This window comes from Meleagris gallopavo, chromosome 12, assembly GCF_905368555.1.
Source record: "Meleagris gallopavo chromosome 12, MGAL_WU_HG_1.1, whole genome shotgun sequence".
Taxonomy (NCBI): Eukaryota; Metazoa; Chordata; class Aves; order Galliformes; family Phasianidae; genus Meleagris; species Meleagris gallopavo.
The window spans coordinates 14,477,374-14,494,978 of NC_139415.1; the positions used below are offsets into that span (position 1 = coordinate 14,477,374).

The following is a 17,605-nucleotide window of genomic DNA, read 5'->3' on the forward strand; positions in this document are numbered from 1 at the left end:
ATTTGAGAATAAAAGAGGATTAGTGTAGAAGCTATTGAGGAAAGACAGTTTTTTTAAGCCTATTCTCTTTAGTTTTACTTCTTTTCACTAGCAACTAAGAACTGCTCTGACTGAGGTTAGTTTTAAGCAACTGGAACGTTTCTAGGGTGTAGAACATAAGGTGGTTGAAGGATAAAAATCATAATAAAAGTATCCTATGTCAGAATATTATTTGTTGTTTTTTTTTTTAACTGCAGAATCCCCAAAATATATTTTTAACAGTCAGTCCTATTGATTATTAATTAGTTTCACTACCACAGCAGTAAAGATTCAGACTGGCACCAGTAGCATCCCTGAGTTTTGATTTCCTTTCTCCCCGCTTCATTAGCATTTAGCGTATAAGTCTTAATTGTGACATCCACATTGTAGTAAAGCTTAGCTTGGTGGCAGGTGCTTTTTTTTGTTTAAAATGCTGTGCTGTGATTTTAATAAATATGTAGGGCATGCAGTGTTTTGTACCGGTCTAATATGTTGTTTTATTTGAGCATTAACTTTACTCACGGAACACCAGCATGCTTAATGAGAGATGAGTGCCATATGTGAGCAGAAGTGTCCACGAAACAACAACAACAAAACAGCCTTTATCTGCTCTACTAGTTGAGATGCAGAACTTTCTGCTTGCTTTTTGAGAGAAGTCGCTGTCTTCTGTACTTTCCTTCAGCTTTCATCTTTTAATGGAACAGAGGAGCTGCACAGCTTTGTATCAGAGCCAATTGTCAACTTTCATTAGATGTAGCCTATTGTTTGTTCAGATTAGAAATAACTGCATTACACTTTGACTTTGAAGACTTGTTTCTTTTTAAATATACTAGCTATCCGTGACCTTTTTGTCATTTTTGATGCACTTGGCTCGGCAAATTTGAGATACACGTTTAAACAGCAGCAAGAAGCATTTGTAATGCAAGGACTTGACAAAAGGCACTTTCTGTAGTTCTAGAAAAGTGAAACAAAGTCCTGCAGTTAATGCAAACTGTTCTTAGATAAATATAAAGTGTTCTTAGCTAGTTGTACATCAAATCCATGACATGGGGAATAAGAAAGACCTCTGCACCCGTTATTTAGCAGTGGGTGGGAATTCAGGTCTTTGTAAAATCCCGTTATGCATTGTCCTCATGAGGAGTGTTCAGACATGGCCTCTGTCAGAAAGCGATGGCAAGGAGCTCTGATTCCATTAGAAAAATGCACTGAGCAAATTTTCTTAAGATGTTTAGAATATTAAATGAGAAATGCTAATATCACTGTATCAATTACGTTGGTTTTTTTTTTTTTTGCAGACCATGCCCATCAGGAATTAGATGGTGACTTGTTCTAGCAGTTAAGAAAACATCCCCAGATACTTTACTGTACACATTTGGGAAAATTATTTGCAATGATGTATTTCAATTTCCTTAATAAACTAGAGCTGTCTTCCTAATTCCCTTTCCCTCAAGTCTCCCTCCACAGGGGCTAAAGAAATGGAGTATTTTGAAATTATTATCAGATAACTGTTTCTACGAATGAAGAACTAATGTACGCCTTTTAAGATAGATTTATATTGCAAAGCTGGGAAGTAAACAGTGGTGACAGAAAGGAAATACGAGATTATTAAAAATGAAGACATTTTGCAGGGCTATTCTGGATTGCTTTATTTTTTTTCATTTTTTTTTCTTTTCGTGGGAAGTAGTAGCTGTGAGTGCAAGCACTGCAATGGCTTTCCTGCTATTTTAAAATTAGAATATCGGTACAGATAGTGGTCCTTCAGTGCCCAGTGAATACTGTCTTATGCACTGATACCTATAGCAACACATAGGGAGTGACTATGAGATCAAATGCTCTGCGTAAAAGGCCTTAGGGAAGCATTATGTGTCTAAGGTCTGATCTATTGTCTGAGAGGTCGGAGAGTGTTAATGCACTCTGCAAAGATTAGACTCCCTTTCTAATTGCTCCAACACTTCCTTAAAGGATTTGAACAGTCGGAAAAGGTGACGCTCCATGTCAATTTTTGTCTTCCGACAGCCGTTGAAGTTTATCTGTCTTTCCGCCGAGATCACTCGATCACGTCAGCCAGGCGGTGTCAGAAGGAGAAACCTGGAGCTAGGGTTGAGAGCAACGGGTGCCTCTATTTAGAACTTCGTCTTTTTATTCGGGTTTTAAATACTTTTGGTAGTGGTAGCAGGATGCATCTCACGGGCCGTTCGGTTTAAACGTGGCGAGGGGGAACTCCTGAAGTCCCACGAAAACTTGAACTCATTGAGTCTGATGAAAAGCCAGTCTCTCATTCTAAAGCGATTCAGATGATTGTTTGCATTTCTTATAGCGCAGCTGATGTTTCCCAACTGGATCTCCATGGAGCCAAGCCAGTGCAGGGAATAGCTGCTGTTACGCCGCGTGTTGCAGAGCTGTGCAGGGCCACGATCTGAGTTAGCCAGGTGCTCATTGCTGCTTATCCCAATCTTTTCCTCTCGCTCAACAAATGTGACAAGGATTTTGGTTTCCCTTGGTTTGTAGAGCCCCAAAAGTACAAAATACAAAAATTTTTAAATGCAGAAATTCACTAAGGAAGGCTCCTGCAGAAAAGCTTTCCTGCTGCATAACTGGTGCGTTGGCAGAGACAAGTACGTGGCCTCAGCACAGGTTTTACAAAACAAAACAGAAATTTGTCCAATGGATGAAAACCACTTGAAAGAGGATATCTTTCTGCTGTCTAGATATTTGAAAATCAGCTGGAAGCACCAAATGGTTTTATTGTTTGTTTAAAGCACCAACCTACTGCAATGGATTCTGTTTGCCAAGGATGCTTCTCCTGCACTTCAAGAGTAAGGGATGAGAAAGGGTGAATGTGACTAGGAAAGGAGAGAGATGGTCCAACCCCAAGAAAACCTGGAACATGTAATATTTCTGCAAGAAGGCCGTGATATCATAATGTTCGCAGTGGAATAACATTACTGTAGCAAGAGGGGAATTGCACCCATTCTTCAAAAAAATATTCCAGGTCTGCTTGATAGACAGATGTGCTGTTATGGTGCAGTTCACATCTCAGGTCCTGTCAAACAGGACCATCCTGTAGGCTTTTTTTTTCCTGTGGATTGGAAGCTTTTGAATCTGATAGGGTCAGTGGTTTTGCTAGTCTTGTTGGTACATATAATCCATTTCACACATAAAAATATCTAAATATGACCTATGTAAATACATAAATTTATAGCATCCTTTCTAGACTCCGAGCAGATGACTAATACAGCTGTTCAAAGGAGAAAAGCATTTTTTTTTTTTTTTTTTTTTTTTGGAAGAAAAAACCCTCTTGGCTCTGAATCGGAAATTGAGGAGCAGAATTCATCAAGTGTATTCTGGTCGTTCTCACATGGGTAGTTCCTCCTTCCTTTCCTGCATAGCATGTTCCTTTGCACTGTTGCTATATTACATGAAATGTTTCATCTGTATATAAAAATTAAAAATTCAAACAAAAATCTGGCCCACATGAAGAACAGGCCCTTTGGGCATATGGTTCATTATGCATATTCGTTTAATTACTAAAACACTTGGGATGTCTCTACTGCCCTTGCTTTCAACTTGTAAAGTTGGATCTGTTCTGCAGCACAGAATATGTTGAACAGGCATGTGTCATAAAGGACTTCAGTCTTCTCCTATTTAAAACTCTACATAATGTTCTTGGCTGGATTGTTAGAATTTACTGAATATTAGTTCAATCCACTGCATCAAAACAGCAGTTCAGGATCTCTTTTCCCCTAACACCTTCTCTAACCCCAAAAAGGCAGGTTTTACAGCGGTTACTTCATAGCTGTGTTTACTATCAAAGTAACACGAGACCAAGGCTTTGGATTTCAGGCACATTCCCACAAAGCACCTCAAGTCTCACATTGAAGCTGTATAACTTTTATTAGCTAAGAAGGGATTGCTGCGATAGTGTGACTTTAATTGATTTTCAGGGCAAACAGGTGGTGATGGTTTCGGCATCCCCTAGTCTCCTGCCATTCCTAATTTGGAGCTGCACGTATAATAGCTTTATTAAAATAAACAGTCTTCTGGCTTCAGTTTTACCTGAACAGCTGCCTGAAATTGCAAGAGTCTTGCGACTTTTTTTTTTCCTATATTGTTGTGTGTTTTGGAAAGCAAGATTCTCTAGGTCTTTTAGGGGTAAATATCTATTGGACAATCACATTGTCAGTGCTTAGGATTTTTTTTCTTTTGCATCTCTGCTGTTGTTGCTGATTTACAATGGCAGCATATTTAGGTAATTCCAGGGGGTGTCCCAGCCATCTCCACGGGTTTGTTCTGTAATGCGGCAGTTTTGTCTCTCTGAAGATTATGAACCTGCAAAAATTATGTGTGTGTTTCGATCGTTCTCTCTGTTCTGAGTATCCAGTGTGTGTATGAGATGCGGGGAGGGCTGGGATTCAGCTACAGTTTTTGCTTTCCTACTTAAGTAACATCTTTTCTCCCCATAACAAAACAAACCAAAACCCACAGCTAAAAAAGCAAAAGCCGTGCTTTGGTCCTTCTATTCTCTTTCAATCTGGAAGCAGCAGTGAGGCTGGGAGCATGGGGAAAAGGGTGCTAGGCAGTTCTAAAACATTTGTGGCACCAAAGGATATGGTTAGTGGGCACGGTGGTGATGTGTTGGTGGTTGAACTGGATGATCTTAGTGGTCTTTTCCAACCTTAATGATTCTCTGATTTCTGAGTGCAAGCACCTCCGTATGCAGGTTTAGTGCAACTTGTTTTTTTTTTTCCATGCTATAGCTGGCAACTGCCAAGGAAGTAACGCTACGTGTGATCCTCCTGCCGCTGTACTCTGAATTAACTCTGATAAAATATGTTTGCTTTATTAGAGAGTCCTTTTTTCTTTCTCCATTTAGTTGCAATATTCACTGTGAACATGAAGGAGAGAAGTCTTTAAAGTCATTTAAACATATTGCTTAAGTGTGCCGTTTGCTACCAATCGTAACCCTGTGTTGATAGTCCAAAGTTACAGAAAGCTTCCACTGAATCCTGTTATGCTTACTGTACAGTTACGTCACCATCTGACCCCTGCAGCTAGTATTTCTCACCGTGTTAACAAATACGTCTCCAAGGTAAGTGGACATTTATCAGCTTAGCTAATGATCATTTTTTTCATGACCCTTTTAAGGTGTTCACCCTATCCAGAATAAATAAAATTAGCCTACATTTTTTCTTCCTTTAAAACAGCACAGATATTTTTTCTGACATTTGCTGGAAGAATTATTTAGTATAGGATCAGGTTTTTAACTCTCATAATGCCTGCCTTCCCTGAAAATAGATCATAACTTTCTGAATGAGACTAATTCTTAAGCTATAGCCCTACTGATAAACAAACCAAATCATCAGAGATAAAAATGACCGTTTAATTTAGCTACAATATAAAACAGCACATTTTTGTTTGGCATGCCTCCCTCCCCTTTGTTTTAAAATCTTCCTCCATTGCCTTTGTCTGTCATAGTTATCCCTTAAGAAACAACATGCAGATTTATTCTCCTGACTCCCAGTGGACTACCCTAAAAGATAGAAAACTGTTGTAATATTTTTTCCCTGTTTCTTTTTTTTTTTTTCCCCCGTCAATTTTTAAGCTTCGTTGTTTGAGGGTCTCTAACTGTATTTTACTTGGCTCGGGAAATGTAAAATATGTTAGATAAAACATGAGGGAAAAATTAGAGCAGTCAGCATGCTAGCAAACAGCTTATTCTTCAGTGTCTGCAGCCTGAGAAGATTTTAAGTCTTTTCCTGTAAAACTCTAGCACGTACATATATATATAGAACCCCAAAACAAGCGGTGTTGTGCTTGTTTTTGTTTTGATTACCCCCCTTTTGGGTTAGGGATAAAGAGAAGCGCAGCCACAAGAGAATTGTTTGGAGGCATCCATCCCGTGGAATCTGTGGTGGACTGGTATGCTTTGGGGTTTTAATGTATGTGTCTTAAAGGGAAAAGACAGTGTGCCACCGCTTTTCGTGTTGATAATAGTTGTCCATGATGACATTTGATAATCTTCAGCTATCTGCAATGAGACATATAAATGATTTTGCCTTACTGATTCTATGACTATATACGTGGGGTAATGGCTCTAAGATGTGCCAGGAGAGGTTCAGATTAGATACTGGGAGAAATTTATTCTCAGAAAGTGTGTTGGGCACTGGCACAGGCTGCCCTTGGAAGCGGTTTAGTCACCATCACAGTTTGGTGAAATAAACTCGAACCAAGTGGCTCTTCCCTGACCCCTTATTAAAGAAAGATCTCTAAGGATTTTGTTTTTCATTTCCTAGGCAGGCTAATCTGATTAATGTAACAAAAAAAAAAAAAAAAAAAAAAGGAAAAGAAACCACTTTTTTTTTTCTTTCCTTTGCTTTTAGGTGATGTTGGGGAAAGCGTGGTTGTTTCATGTTTAGTTCTCATTCTGATTCCAGACATTGTTAGGAATGAAGAATAAATCCATTGGACTTGTTAGTGACATAAAAGTAAATCATCAGCCAAGCAGGGACATTTTGTAAGTGTTTGCAGTCAGGTATTCCTAAATGTACCATCACGGCCTTCCCTGGTTGAGCTGCAATAGCAGTGTCCCAAGATGATGGTGGAGAACAGACCATAATACTGTCAACTCTTCTGAGTTCAGCGCGACTTTTGCAGAATAGCATGCTGTTCTGTAAGCTCCATTTCTTGGAATCCTGTGATTGCGCATGAGTCACAGTTTTCATTTAAAACACAAATGAGTTTCTACTTCCTAGCAGCAGCAAAGAAAATGCAACCCCCCTGAAGAATCTAAACTAGGCAGTGATAAAAAAAAAAAAAGGCCCTGTTGCACACTGACTTGAGCAGAATGAGATTTCTTGTATGTTCTTAAGGGAGTTTTTTGGTTGTTTTGTTGGTTGTTTCACATCTTATATTGTTGGAAGTAGGGAATATTGATTTGGGGTTTTTTTGGGTATTCAAACTGATCTTAAAATATTGATCCTTGTGAGTACAGTTCCAGTCCTTGTGTCTTACTTTGAAGGCTTTATTCTGTCACTCGTTTTCCTTCTTGCATTGTCATGTGTACTATAAATCACTGAACAGAAATCAGGCATCTCCTGCTAACCCCACTGACAGTCACTTTCTTAGGGGGCTGCACCTGAAACAAGCAGGGGCAGAACATGTGGCTGTGGCAGCAGGACGTGGCTCAGCAGCTCTCAGCCTACACAGACTGCTGATGTGAGCAAACATAGCCATGTTGTTTCTGTTAGCTAAGGCATCTTCTGGAAAAAGTGAGTAACGTGGTAGCAAACTATGCTGTTTAAGTAAACCCTTTATTTGTAATCTTCGGCTCTGTGCTGTGACATGCATCTAATACATGCAGTCTGGTGTTCTGATGTGGTTTTGGGGTGTTTAGGTGGATCTTTTCCCATCTTTTTTTTTTTTTTTTTTTTTGCAGTCTAATACAATTTGTCCTTGCAACAGTACACCTATGGAGAAGAGCTAAACTCTGTGATACAGCCATAAAATTAGCAAGTTTTATGCAAACTGTACACATGAGATGTGTGGAGCAATGCAGGGAGGGATAATTTGTAAAGTGGCATAAATATTTAAAGATCTCTATTCCTTCACATCATTTCTGATTTTGGTCATCCCCGCTCAATACAACACATGTGCCATACTGCTGTTGAGATGCTCCGTGTTCTTTTGCTAGGGACACAAAAAGCAAATTGAATCTAAAGTAAATAGGTTTCTTCTGACAGCGTTGCTTTACTTAAGTATAATTTCTCTTCCTGCCATGTTCTTTGTTACTGCATCACAATGAGGGAGTGAGTGCTCATCACCAGCTTGAGCTCTGCTCGGGTCAGTAGGTTCTTTCAGCTGAGCGTGGTATGGCAAGGTAGTTTCCTATGGAATGGGGGTAATAGGAAGGATGGTGAAGTGCAACTTTGGAGGAGTCTTCCAAAACCAAAATCTTTGGGAGGGGTACTTTACTGGAAAATATTTTCTATGCGTCAGCCCCTGTTTACTGTGCCTCAATCTGGAGCTATTTTAGACGTGTTTTTTTAATTGCTAGAAACTTCCTTTTCAGTGTTCTCCCCCATCGAATGCACACGCCGTTCTGTGATCACAGAAATGGTTACTGCATTCACATGGCCCTGCATGCTGTGCTTTGATTTCCATTACACGGGCTCAGCACTGTGTTAGTGCACCTACGATGTCTGGTATCTCATGGAGATGCCTCAGTAAATGCAGGTATGTATGTATGCACGTAGGTTTCCTGCAGTAAGTAGGTATGTCCACTCTCCCTTTAGCTCTTCTACTCTCCCTTTCTAGGAGCAGGAATAAATATCTGTCAGAAGTCATTTGTTGTTGACAAGCTTATTGCCTCGGAGGGATTTGAATGCCCTTTTGGGGAGCCGGTGTCTTATGTTATTGGCTGACATCCTGTGTTTTGGGGCAGAGGGGCTGAAAGCTTAAAAAGTTAGAACGTTCAGAGTCCATTTGTGAAGACTCTGAGATAAGTTAGAAATGTCTAATTTCTCTTCACTGCAAATGAAGGAAAATGTGTCTTTATGCCTCTAATCAAAATCAGTGTTTTGATTTGGTTGAAAACAGATAACTTGGAGTACCATTAGCTCATTTGTTTCTCTTGACTTTTCCTGAATTGCATAGGCCACATTTATAAATGGTGAGGAAACTTTTGACAAAGCTGTTAGTCATTTAGAGTTCAGTCAAATTGTGTGTGGTTTTGAAACCTGAAGTTTCAAATAATATTTTTCACAGTTGCACTGATGAGGCATTTCATTAGCATTGGAACCTACGCTGCCTGAGAAAATAACCTTTTACCATAGGCTTCTTGCATGCATTTAATCTCCTTTCACTTTATTTTTTCCATCTGATGGAATGCATCCCTCTCCTTTTCCCATCGCTGCTGGTTTTCAGGAATTATTTCGTTAAACAACATAACATTTGCTACTTCTCTAGAAAGACTTACTAGGCCAAGAAAATCTTTTTTTTTTTTTTTTTAACTAAAAAAAAGTTATAATTAATATGTAGAAAAAATGCACAGAAAATCCCATTTAATGCTAAGTTTCTAAACCTCTTAAAACTATTCTATCCCTTGACTGCGGGTTTGCTGGTGACAAATGTTTTATGGGCATACTTTAGTAGACACCCGTCTAAAATCTGTTCTTAATAGTCAGATCCTAAATTGGAACCAGAGGGGCAGAAAAACCAGATTTGAAATGTGTTTCTAAAGGTTTGTTTTTACTTTCAGTTGAGATTGCCTTCTCTCATCTTTTGTACTGCTGTCAAAAGGGCCACTCTTGTGGTTGTTCAAACTCCATGCTTCTTGACAGGAACAGTTGGACCCCTCTTCAATGATTTTCAGATGAAACAGCTTCCAAACCTCCAGAGCTTTAACTTGTAGTTATTAGGCCCTTTGAAATAGCAACACATTAATCAGCTGAAATCGAGTGGTCCTTTCTCCAAGGCTGTGATGTTGCTGTTCTCTTCTAGGTACAACTCTAGTCTAAATATTAGTGTCAAGAGCTCTTTTTTTTTCCCTCCAGATGTGTCTCTTTTCTGCTTCTATTTTGATAATTGTTTTATAATGTCGTGAATTAAATTGTTCAGTTCGATAATAGGCTTTTATGTTCTCAAATTGCATTAGAAGATTTAACACAGAGAGCTAGTTTTTGCTCGTTGTCTTTTATTTTAGAAATCAGCTGCTGTCTTTTTAACTTCTCTCCTACACAGTATGAAGCCCAGCACAAAAGGTGTCAGTGATGTCATGGACTACATTTGACAGAACTTGGTCTAACGGTGATATGAAACGTGAAGAAATAAAGTATGCTTTGTTAAAACCAGATCGTTTGGATCAGGGGCTCTCGAATGCTGTCCTTGACTTCTGTGAGCAGGTGATATCAACCTGTTAATGATTTCCCCTACCAACCTATGTGTTAACAAGAAGATAGACTAAGCCCTAAAAGAAGTCGGGAAAATATCGATCCTTGCAGTAACCATTGTGTATGTCAACAGCTGAACCATTCTTGAGTTTTGACAAAAGGCTTTGGTAGAAAATAATTTAAGAGGGATGTGGCAGGGTCTCTTCTTCCCCAGTACCACTGAGGAGGAAATACAACCTTGCATGTGGAGTTCTTTCTGTTTTGTGTGAACATTTTGGGACTCACCTAGCACAAGCTTTGCAACATTCACAGTTGCCACTATCATTTCCAATGCATTGAAGCCAATATCCAATATTTGTGATGTGACAGCTGCGCATGACTATCCAGAATATGGCTGTCTTTCATGTCACTGTCACCACTGCTGAAATGCACCACCCACCTCATAGTGCTCACGTCCAGTGTCGGGTCTCCATTAAAGTTCAGCAAGAATCGGTGGATATCCATGTGTGGAACTTGTTTCTGCATGAAGGAATTCAATGACACACCTTTGTTTTATGTGCACTTCCATGCCAGATGCCATTGTGTCAGACTGCATGGCATCAAAATGTAACGGGATATTGATGGGAAGGTTCAATCTCTACTGCCATACCACCGACATCCGCCTATGGTGTCATGGGCCAACATCATAAAATAGGGGACACTTCTTATATAGGAACTGCTTTGCTGGCTGATGCTCTAGAACTTTTGAAAAGGCTGTTAGGATGCAGAAATATGTCTATTTACTGTATAAACACCCTCTCAGCTTTTATTATGTGCTGTATGTTCACAGCAATCATTTCCCATACCTCCGAGGGTAAATAATTTTTGAACAGCTAATTCAATTTGTCTTGTATCTGTGTTGTGTCACAGTAATGAAAGTTGCCTCTGTTGCAATGGTAACAGCAAAGCAACTCTTCTTAAGTAGTTGAGGGAGCTCAATCTAAGTGTCGCCATCTGAATTACAACTCAGCAGCTGATAACCAGTCAGCGTTAGAAAGGAAGCAACAGTATGCCTCTGCTATCATTTGAGCCTGCGCTGAGATTTTGTAATTAAGTTTTTTATTTAGGGCCTGAAACTTAATAATACACAAAATATACTGTTGGATCTAAAATCACCAAGGTCTTGATTTTCTATCTTGCCTAAATGACCTGTGATTGCAAGGTTGTATTATACTTGCAACAGAGCAGAGTGATGATCATATAGGATGGTGACAGATGCACTAGAATTGGTACAAGTCCTGCAGTTGAATGAATGAAGAAAGGTTCCATAAAGGCTTCATTGACTCCTGTAGGAGTCAGCGTAGCTGATTGCTGGTGGAGTTTTGCTGCACTGAGATAAGAGTGAGTTCATGTAGACCCTGAGGAGATAATGTATATAAAACCTCCTCCAACATGCCAAAGCAAATTTTTTCAATAATTATCTAGCTATATGAATTTCTATAAAAGTGCTTTCGTAAGGATCAGATGTATATGTGTGTGCATCTATTTTAGCTATCTGTTTAAACACAAGGTATATATAGATAGACATTTGCAGTAACAGATACTTGTACTTTAGAATGATATTTGAGGTGGGTCAAGAGCTGGTATCACCTTTACTTGATCTTACAAAACAAGTAAAGATTCATTCAGGGGAACTGGAATAACTTGATAATTGCTTTTTAATCTTGAGATACCACACTTTTTGGAGACTCCTGTAAGGGAGTTCAAGTATCGTATCTTCTTGGCCAGCATTCTTGTTTTTCTGTTACCTTGCTTACATCGGAAATGTGACTGTTAGTATAATTATCTAATTTGAAAATATGTTGAAGAGCATGATAAAAAAGAAATTACAGTCTATTCCTTCTCTAAGTTCTCGTGCTGCAAATCAGTAGTATGGGGCTTATATTTCATGGATGTCAACCCACTTTATAAATGTGTATATCTTAAATATTCTTTTACTGACCTACAGATGCCAACAACAGGATGACAAGTCCTTGCATAGTAACAGTTAAGATAAAATCAGGTTGGCATTAGAAAATGCGACCCTTGCTTGGGCAGGGCTATGTATGTGGCCGTTGTCTCTTGGTTTATGTTCAGCCCCTAGTAGATGCTAACTGACCAATTGTCAGATATCAAGCAAGACTTTTTGTTTAAAAGTTACAGAAGCTGCTGTTTTGTAGGGGTGTGAATTCTCCCCATGGAATGTGGTGGGAAGTAGTGTTTTGATGTGGAGTGGGTAGAGTCCAGAGTCCATAATGCTATATATGTTACCATAAATAGCCTGTTCTGCAAGTGCCAGCCTTGCCTTCAATATAGTATGCAGAGTCTGTCAGGCCAAGGGTTAGTGGAGCTAGAGATTTGGCTTTCTGATCACCCGCAGTTGCCCTCTCATGATGGTTTGAGATGTGTTAACTAGAGGATCTGACTCGCTTTCACCTGCCTGTATTTTTCCAAAAACGTGACTTTTTGTTTCTGATCAGTTCTGGGGGAAGAAAAATCTGATAAATGTTTTTGTGCCTACTCTCTAAAGGAGATTGTTTAAGATTTAGCTTAAAGTTTCTATCAGCGTCAGTCAGTTCTTCTGAAAACGCTGTGTATCAGTAGAAAAGGAAATGGGATCACAACATGCGTTTTATGACAGTTCTGGATTTAGTTTATCAACTTACATTTCCAACCACAAAGTTTGGAGTCTGTTCACTTATAATTGGTATTTGTAAGACAAGATTGCAGTTTGGCTTGGTATTCCGTTTTTGAAAAATGCTTAAATGCTTTTTAAATCCCCATCACAACGGTTACATGTTTCACTGATCCAGTTTGCAGAACCGAACCTCAAGTTTGGCTTCGACTTTTGCTGTCACTGGGTTTTATCAGATATTGCTCCAAAGGCACAAACTCATGCCTTTTCTGGCTAAAGAGGCTCCAAGCAACCAGTGAATTCAGAATATGCTTTACTGAAAAATGGCAGGCGTATGGTAATGGGGAATGGAATTACAGATTCCTTCCCAAAATAAAGCATCACATGCAGCCAAGAGCCTCTCAAAGGTCTTTGCATTGCTATGCCAAGAAGAGTGAGTGGATTAATGGTGAAGTTCCATTTGCTAAGCATATCTCCTGGATTGACTGAAGAGGTGGATGGCTCCTGTTGCACAAGAGGAAGAAACTCTTCTCTAATCAGTGAAAGACTTGCTGGCAATTAGGGTTTGATGAAGTGGGACAGGTTTAAGTGGGCCCATTATGCTCTAGCATTAATGACAAAGCTTTCAGGCCTGAGCAAGTCCCAGGAAGGAGTGAACAATACCTTTGGGCCAACCTTATGTTCATGGATTTGTACTTCACCAAAAAAAGGGACGGAGAAGCAAACAAATAGCAGCCTAATGGATTCAAACAGAATAGAATGAGTATGCTTTTCAAGCAGGCTTCTTTTTTTTGCCAAAATAAGAAATGAATGATGTTAGCAGAGATTCAAGGATGCGTGTACATCAGGATAATGGCTGGAAGGCTTTCTTGCATCACATTCTCTTTAAACACCTGTATGTGTTCTTTTCTGTTGCTTTATTTCTCCTAGGTATTTGTGGTCACTGTATGGAGCGTTGAACTGTACATGGTGCCCCTGGCTCTGCTGGTGCTTTTTGCATACAACTTCTCCCTTGTCAGAACAGGGAAGGTCAGCAACACCCAGGATGCCCAGGCAAGTAAAATGGCAGTAATGTTTCTGGCAGCCACAGCTTGAATTTGTCCTTCAGCAGAATGTCATGCATTTTAATGATATTAAGCTAGTTGTGCAACTAAACATTTTTATTTTAAAGTTACTGAAAAGAATTCTTCACCCTCTCAATTTTCTTGATTCAATTCAAGCAATAAACCATTCAGTATAGTATGGAGAAGACAAGGGAACGCGTAGGAGGGAAATTTCACTTAAAAATAGTTGAGTTATTTTGTAACTATGTTGAATGAAAAAGGAGTTGCAATGTGACAAGACCCCAAAGCCCATGCCCACATTGCTCTTACGCTTTGCATCGGCGTGATGATTCGTGACTCTCAGAGGAAGAAAGTCGATTCAAGCTGAAATAGAAGTTAGCTGTATTTTAAACCTTGTCCTGTTATCTGAAACTTCAAGAAGAAACCCTTACTCCTCCTCCCTGCCCTCCCATTTAAATGACAAATGTTTTTTGTGAAAGTTAGTCCTCAGTTCTTTCACTTGTTTTATGAAGTAAAGAAGTCCAAAATACAAAAATAATTGCATGTTGCAATTGCATATGTTGAGATATGAAACTCTGATGTTGACCACTTTCTTTACTTGCGTAACTACGATAATTGCAATGGAAGCAGAGAATAGATTTGTAGATTCTCATAATGTTCCATTTATAAATGTATTACAAGTACAATAACGAAATATGGGCTGAATTAACTCTTATAACTTCTGATAAAAAGATGATTGACATTTGTATCCCTCACGGCTGCCTTTACACAAATGAATTGCTTGAATTACGTACAGAGAAATTGTATCCTAGGATTTTAAAAAAATTGTTATTGTACTAGTTTTAGCAACAAAAGTTGCTTCTAGTTCAGTTTTGATCCATTCCCAAATGGAAGGATTGTTGGAACACGTGGAAAGTCATAACAACAAGGATGGAGGTTTGATTTGAAAACGAAGGGTAAGAAAAAATGCTTTTTTCCAAGTCCAGAATAACATAGAAAGGTGTTGTACATCTCCAGAGACTACTTTGTTTCATCAAGAAATGAGGACTATTCACGTGGGAGAATCTCAGCCAAACATTTCTTTTTTATTACTTTACTTTAAATACAAAAGGCAATACACAGTCTTGCTAGGTTGCCTAGGAAAAGTGCACAGAGACTACTATTCAACACCTATCACTCATCCTGTGGTGAGTTTCAGTTCAGATGAGGACAGTCTCACACAAGTCAGCAGGATTGAACAGGAGATCATTCAGGTGGATGCTACAAGAGGGTCATATTTGAAATTCCAAGTTAAGCAGTGGGGAAGAAAAGTTGAACAGAAAATTGGCCCTTTTTGGTCACACATCCTGTGAGCAATGTGATGCTGTGAAATTCAGGGGTGTATTTTGCATAAGAAAAGTTACACGTCTGTCTGAGTGCTTTGCAGGATTGGGATCATATGGAACAAGTCATCAAAGTGCCTTTAATATTACCTGATTCCTTTTTTATGTGTGCCTATGATTCTAACCATCTGTAGGTCAGAAATAGACAATCAGGTGCTACTTCTAGTCACATCTGTCCTGCAGATGACAGAAGTTATTTTCTTCAAAATACCAGTGCTTTTTTCACAGTTGCTTATTTATTTTTGCGTCTTGAGACCTTGGCTACATGTGCAGTACTTTTCATGTATAGTTAAGAAAGAGAGCATGAGTCTTTGGAAGGGAGGACTTCATATTCTCACTCCTATTTTTGTGCTATAAAACGGGGATAACAGTGTTAACCTTGTAGGCATGAACCAATTGCCAAGATGTTAAATGCATGAGTATTGGTAAAACATTTTATGATTTACAGATGGGAGCTTCTATAGAAACGTAAACCGTGATCACTGCTAACTTAGGTACTCTGAGTACGGTAGAGACCTCGAGTAAACCTGGAAATGAATACTGAATACTAGTTGCAACTACTTTGGCAGGAAAACTAAAAACCGAATCCCAAACATTTTTTGTTGTCGATTCTTCACATTTTTGTTGTTAACTGTATTAAAACTTGTAATATAGTGAGTGAAATATTAAATAAACAAGAAGAGCTTAGAGGACCCTATTAAAGACTCAGTTTATAAAATACCTGAATTAAAACCCAGTCACTCCTAATTTCAAGCCATAAGCGAATCTTTTGTTTTCCTTCCCTACCTGTCAGTGTAGAGGTTAAAGGGAGGGAATAATGCTGCATAGAAATCTGAATATGAATCATGAGATTGATTATATTCATACTAATGTATTTTCTACAATCTAATGCTTTGGTAATGGCCCTAAAGAGAGCGAGCAGTCATTGTATCAGTGAGGATGGAACAAGTTGAGTGTAGAGTCCTCAGCCTTGACATGCTGACTGGTTCGTTTGTCAGACTAAGAACACAGCTGTTTACAGCTAGTTAAAGTTGGCAATGAATTTGAAAGCCAGTTGCCTTCAAATGATAGGACACAACCACTAATGCTTTATTTAGACTTAAAATTTGTATAGGGTATTGCCTGCTTTGTTCAGGATATCACAAAAAAAAAAAAAGTCCTTGAATACTAAACATGATTTCAGAAAGGTGAAAGTTGTGGGTTTGTTAATGACTTGCAACAGAAGTGGGAGAAAACCGTGTAATGAAATGCTGAGCTTTTTGAACATTTCCTGTCAATGAGAACTGTCATTTTTTCTAATATGGACGTATGCTTTTGCAGGAGCTTATGGGCTTGGATGAAGATGACGATGAGGAAGATAAGGTAAATACATCCTATGGTATTTTAGCTAGAATCAGAAAGTAAGTGGGTGTAGCTCAAACTAACCATCTTATCTCCGTGAGATCTGCGTTCCTTACCTGTTTTAACTGGGAAAACAGTTGTTACCTGTTTGCTAATCAGCAAACTGACAGTTTGAGAATGTTAGTTGATTTGTACAACGTTCAATAATGGCGTTACCTGCATGAGACCTGTGAACTTCATTTGAATCTGTGGGGGTGCCCAGGGTATGCTTGAAATCATAAGACATACGTTCATGTGCCAGCATGTATGTGTATGGGTGGACAAGGTGAGTATATAAAATACATCATCGCTTCCATTATGAATGTTGGATGAACATTCTGCACTAATGGCTTACAACAAATCATACAGCATTTCCATTTCTGTAGAATTGTTGTGATTTGTGAAGGACTGGTTAAGGTTTTCTCAACATTTCTTCTAGAAAAAAAAAAGTTTTTAGTTTTTCAGCAGAAATGTAGAAAGAGTTGGCATTAGTGAGGCCTTATTTTATTAGAGCATACTTCTTCCTTCTGCTCACTATGAAAAATTCATTGGATTTTTTTTCAAGTTTATCAAACCACGGTGACAAATGATAAAAGGATTAGAGGGCATGACATGTGAAGAAAGATTAAGAGAATTTAATGTATACAGCTTGAAAAAACATAAGTAAGAGAAGGAGAATCTGATAATCTATAAATACTTAGGAGCTAAAAGGTGAGGAATTATTTAACAAGCAACAGCATGCAAAGAAACTTGAGCTGTTGGGAAGAAAGCGTTCACAAGGCAATGCAAAACTTTCAAATTGTGTACTAAGTTAATAAGCTTTTTGTGAATATTCTGTGGTTTAAGAGTGTTACAGTGAAATTGTTGATCGTTGTGAAGTAAATCAATACCACAGTTAAAAAATGTACCTTGACCTTCTCAGTCACAGACACTAGAATTGAAGCTCAGCAGACTTGTTGATAGGAATAGATGTTTAAATTTAACTTGCTCTTCTGTGGTTGCTGTATTTTGATGAGCAAACAGAAATCCATCGAAGCTGTAACTGGAAGTTCAGACAACCCAGATGAATTGTGGGATTCTTGCAGTGCACAATAAGTTTCTCATTTTTACTTCATTCTTCTCATTGTTAAGTTGGTCAACTAAGTGGGCCAGTATCTAGCAGAAGTTGCTAAATGGAAGTTGCATTGTTTTCCAAGAAATATTGCATCTTGGAATGTTGAT

General features: G+C 38.7%; 1 protein-coding gene across 5 annotated transcripts in view; it reads left to right on the forward strand.

Moving 5' to 3' along the window:
* The window catches only part of MCTP2 (multiple C2 and transmembrane domain containing 2), a 184,648-nt gene that overhangs the window by 149,157 nt on the left and 17,886 nt on the right, over nucleotides 1-17,605 (forward strand). For all 5 annotated transcript variants that reach the window (XM_085234346.1, XM_085234348.1, XM_085234345.1 and 2 more), the window contains 2 exons: nucleotides 13,489-13,611; nucleotides 16,325-16,366. In XM_085234346.1, coding sequence (XP_085090472.1) covers nucleotides 13,489-13,611; nucleotides 16,325-16,366 — 165 coding nt within the window. The remainder of the gene's footprint in view (nucleotides 1-13,488; nucleotides 13,612-16,324; nucleotides 16,367-17,605) is intronic.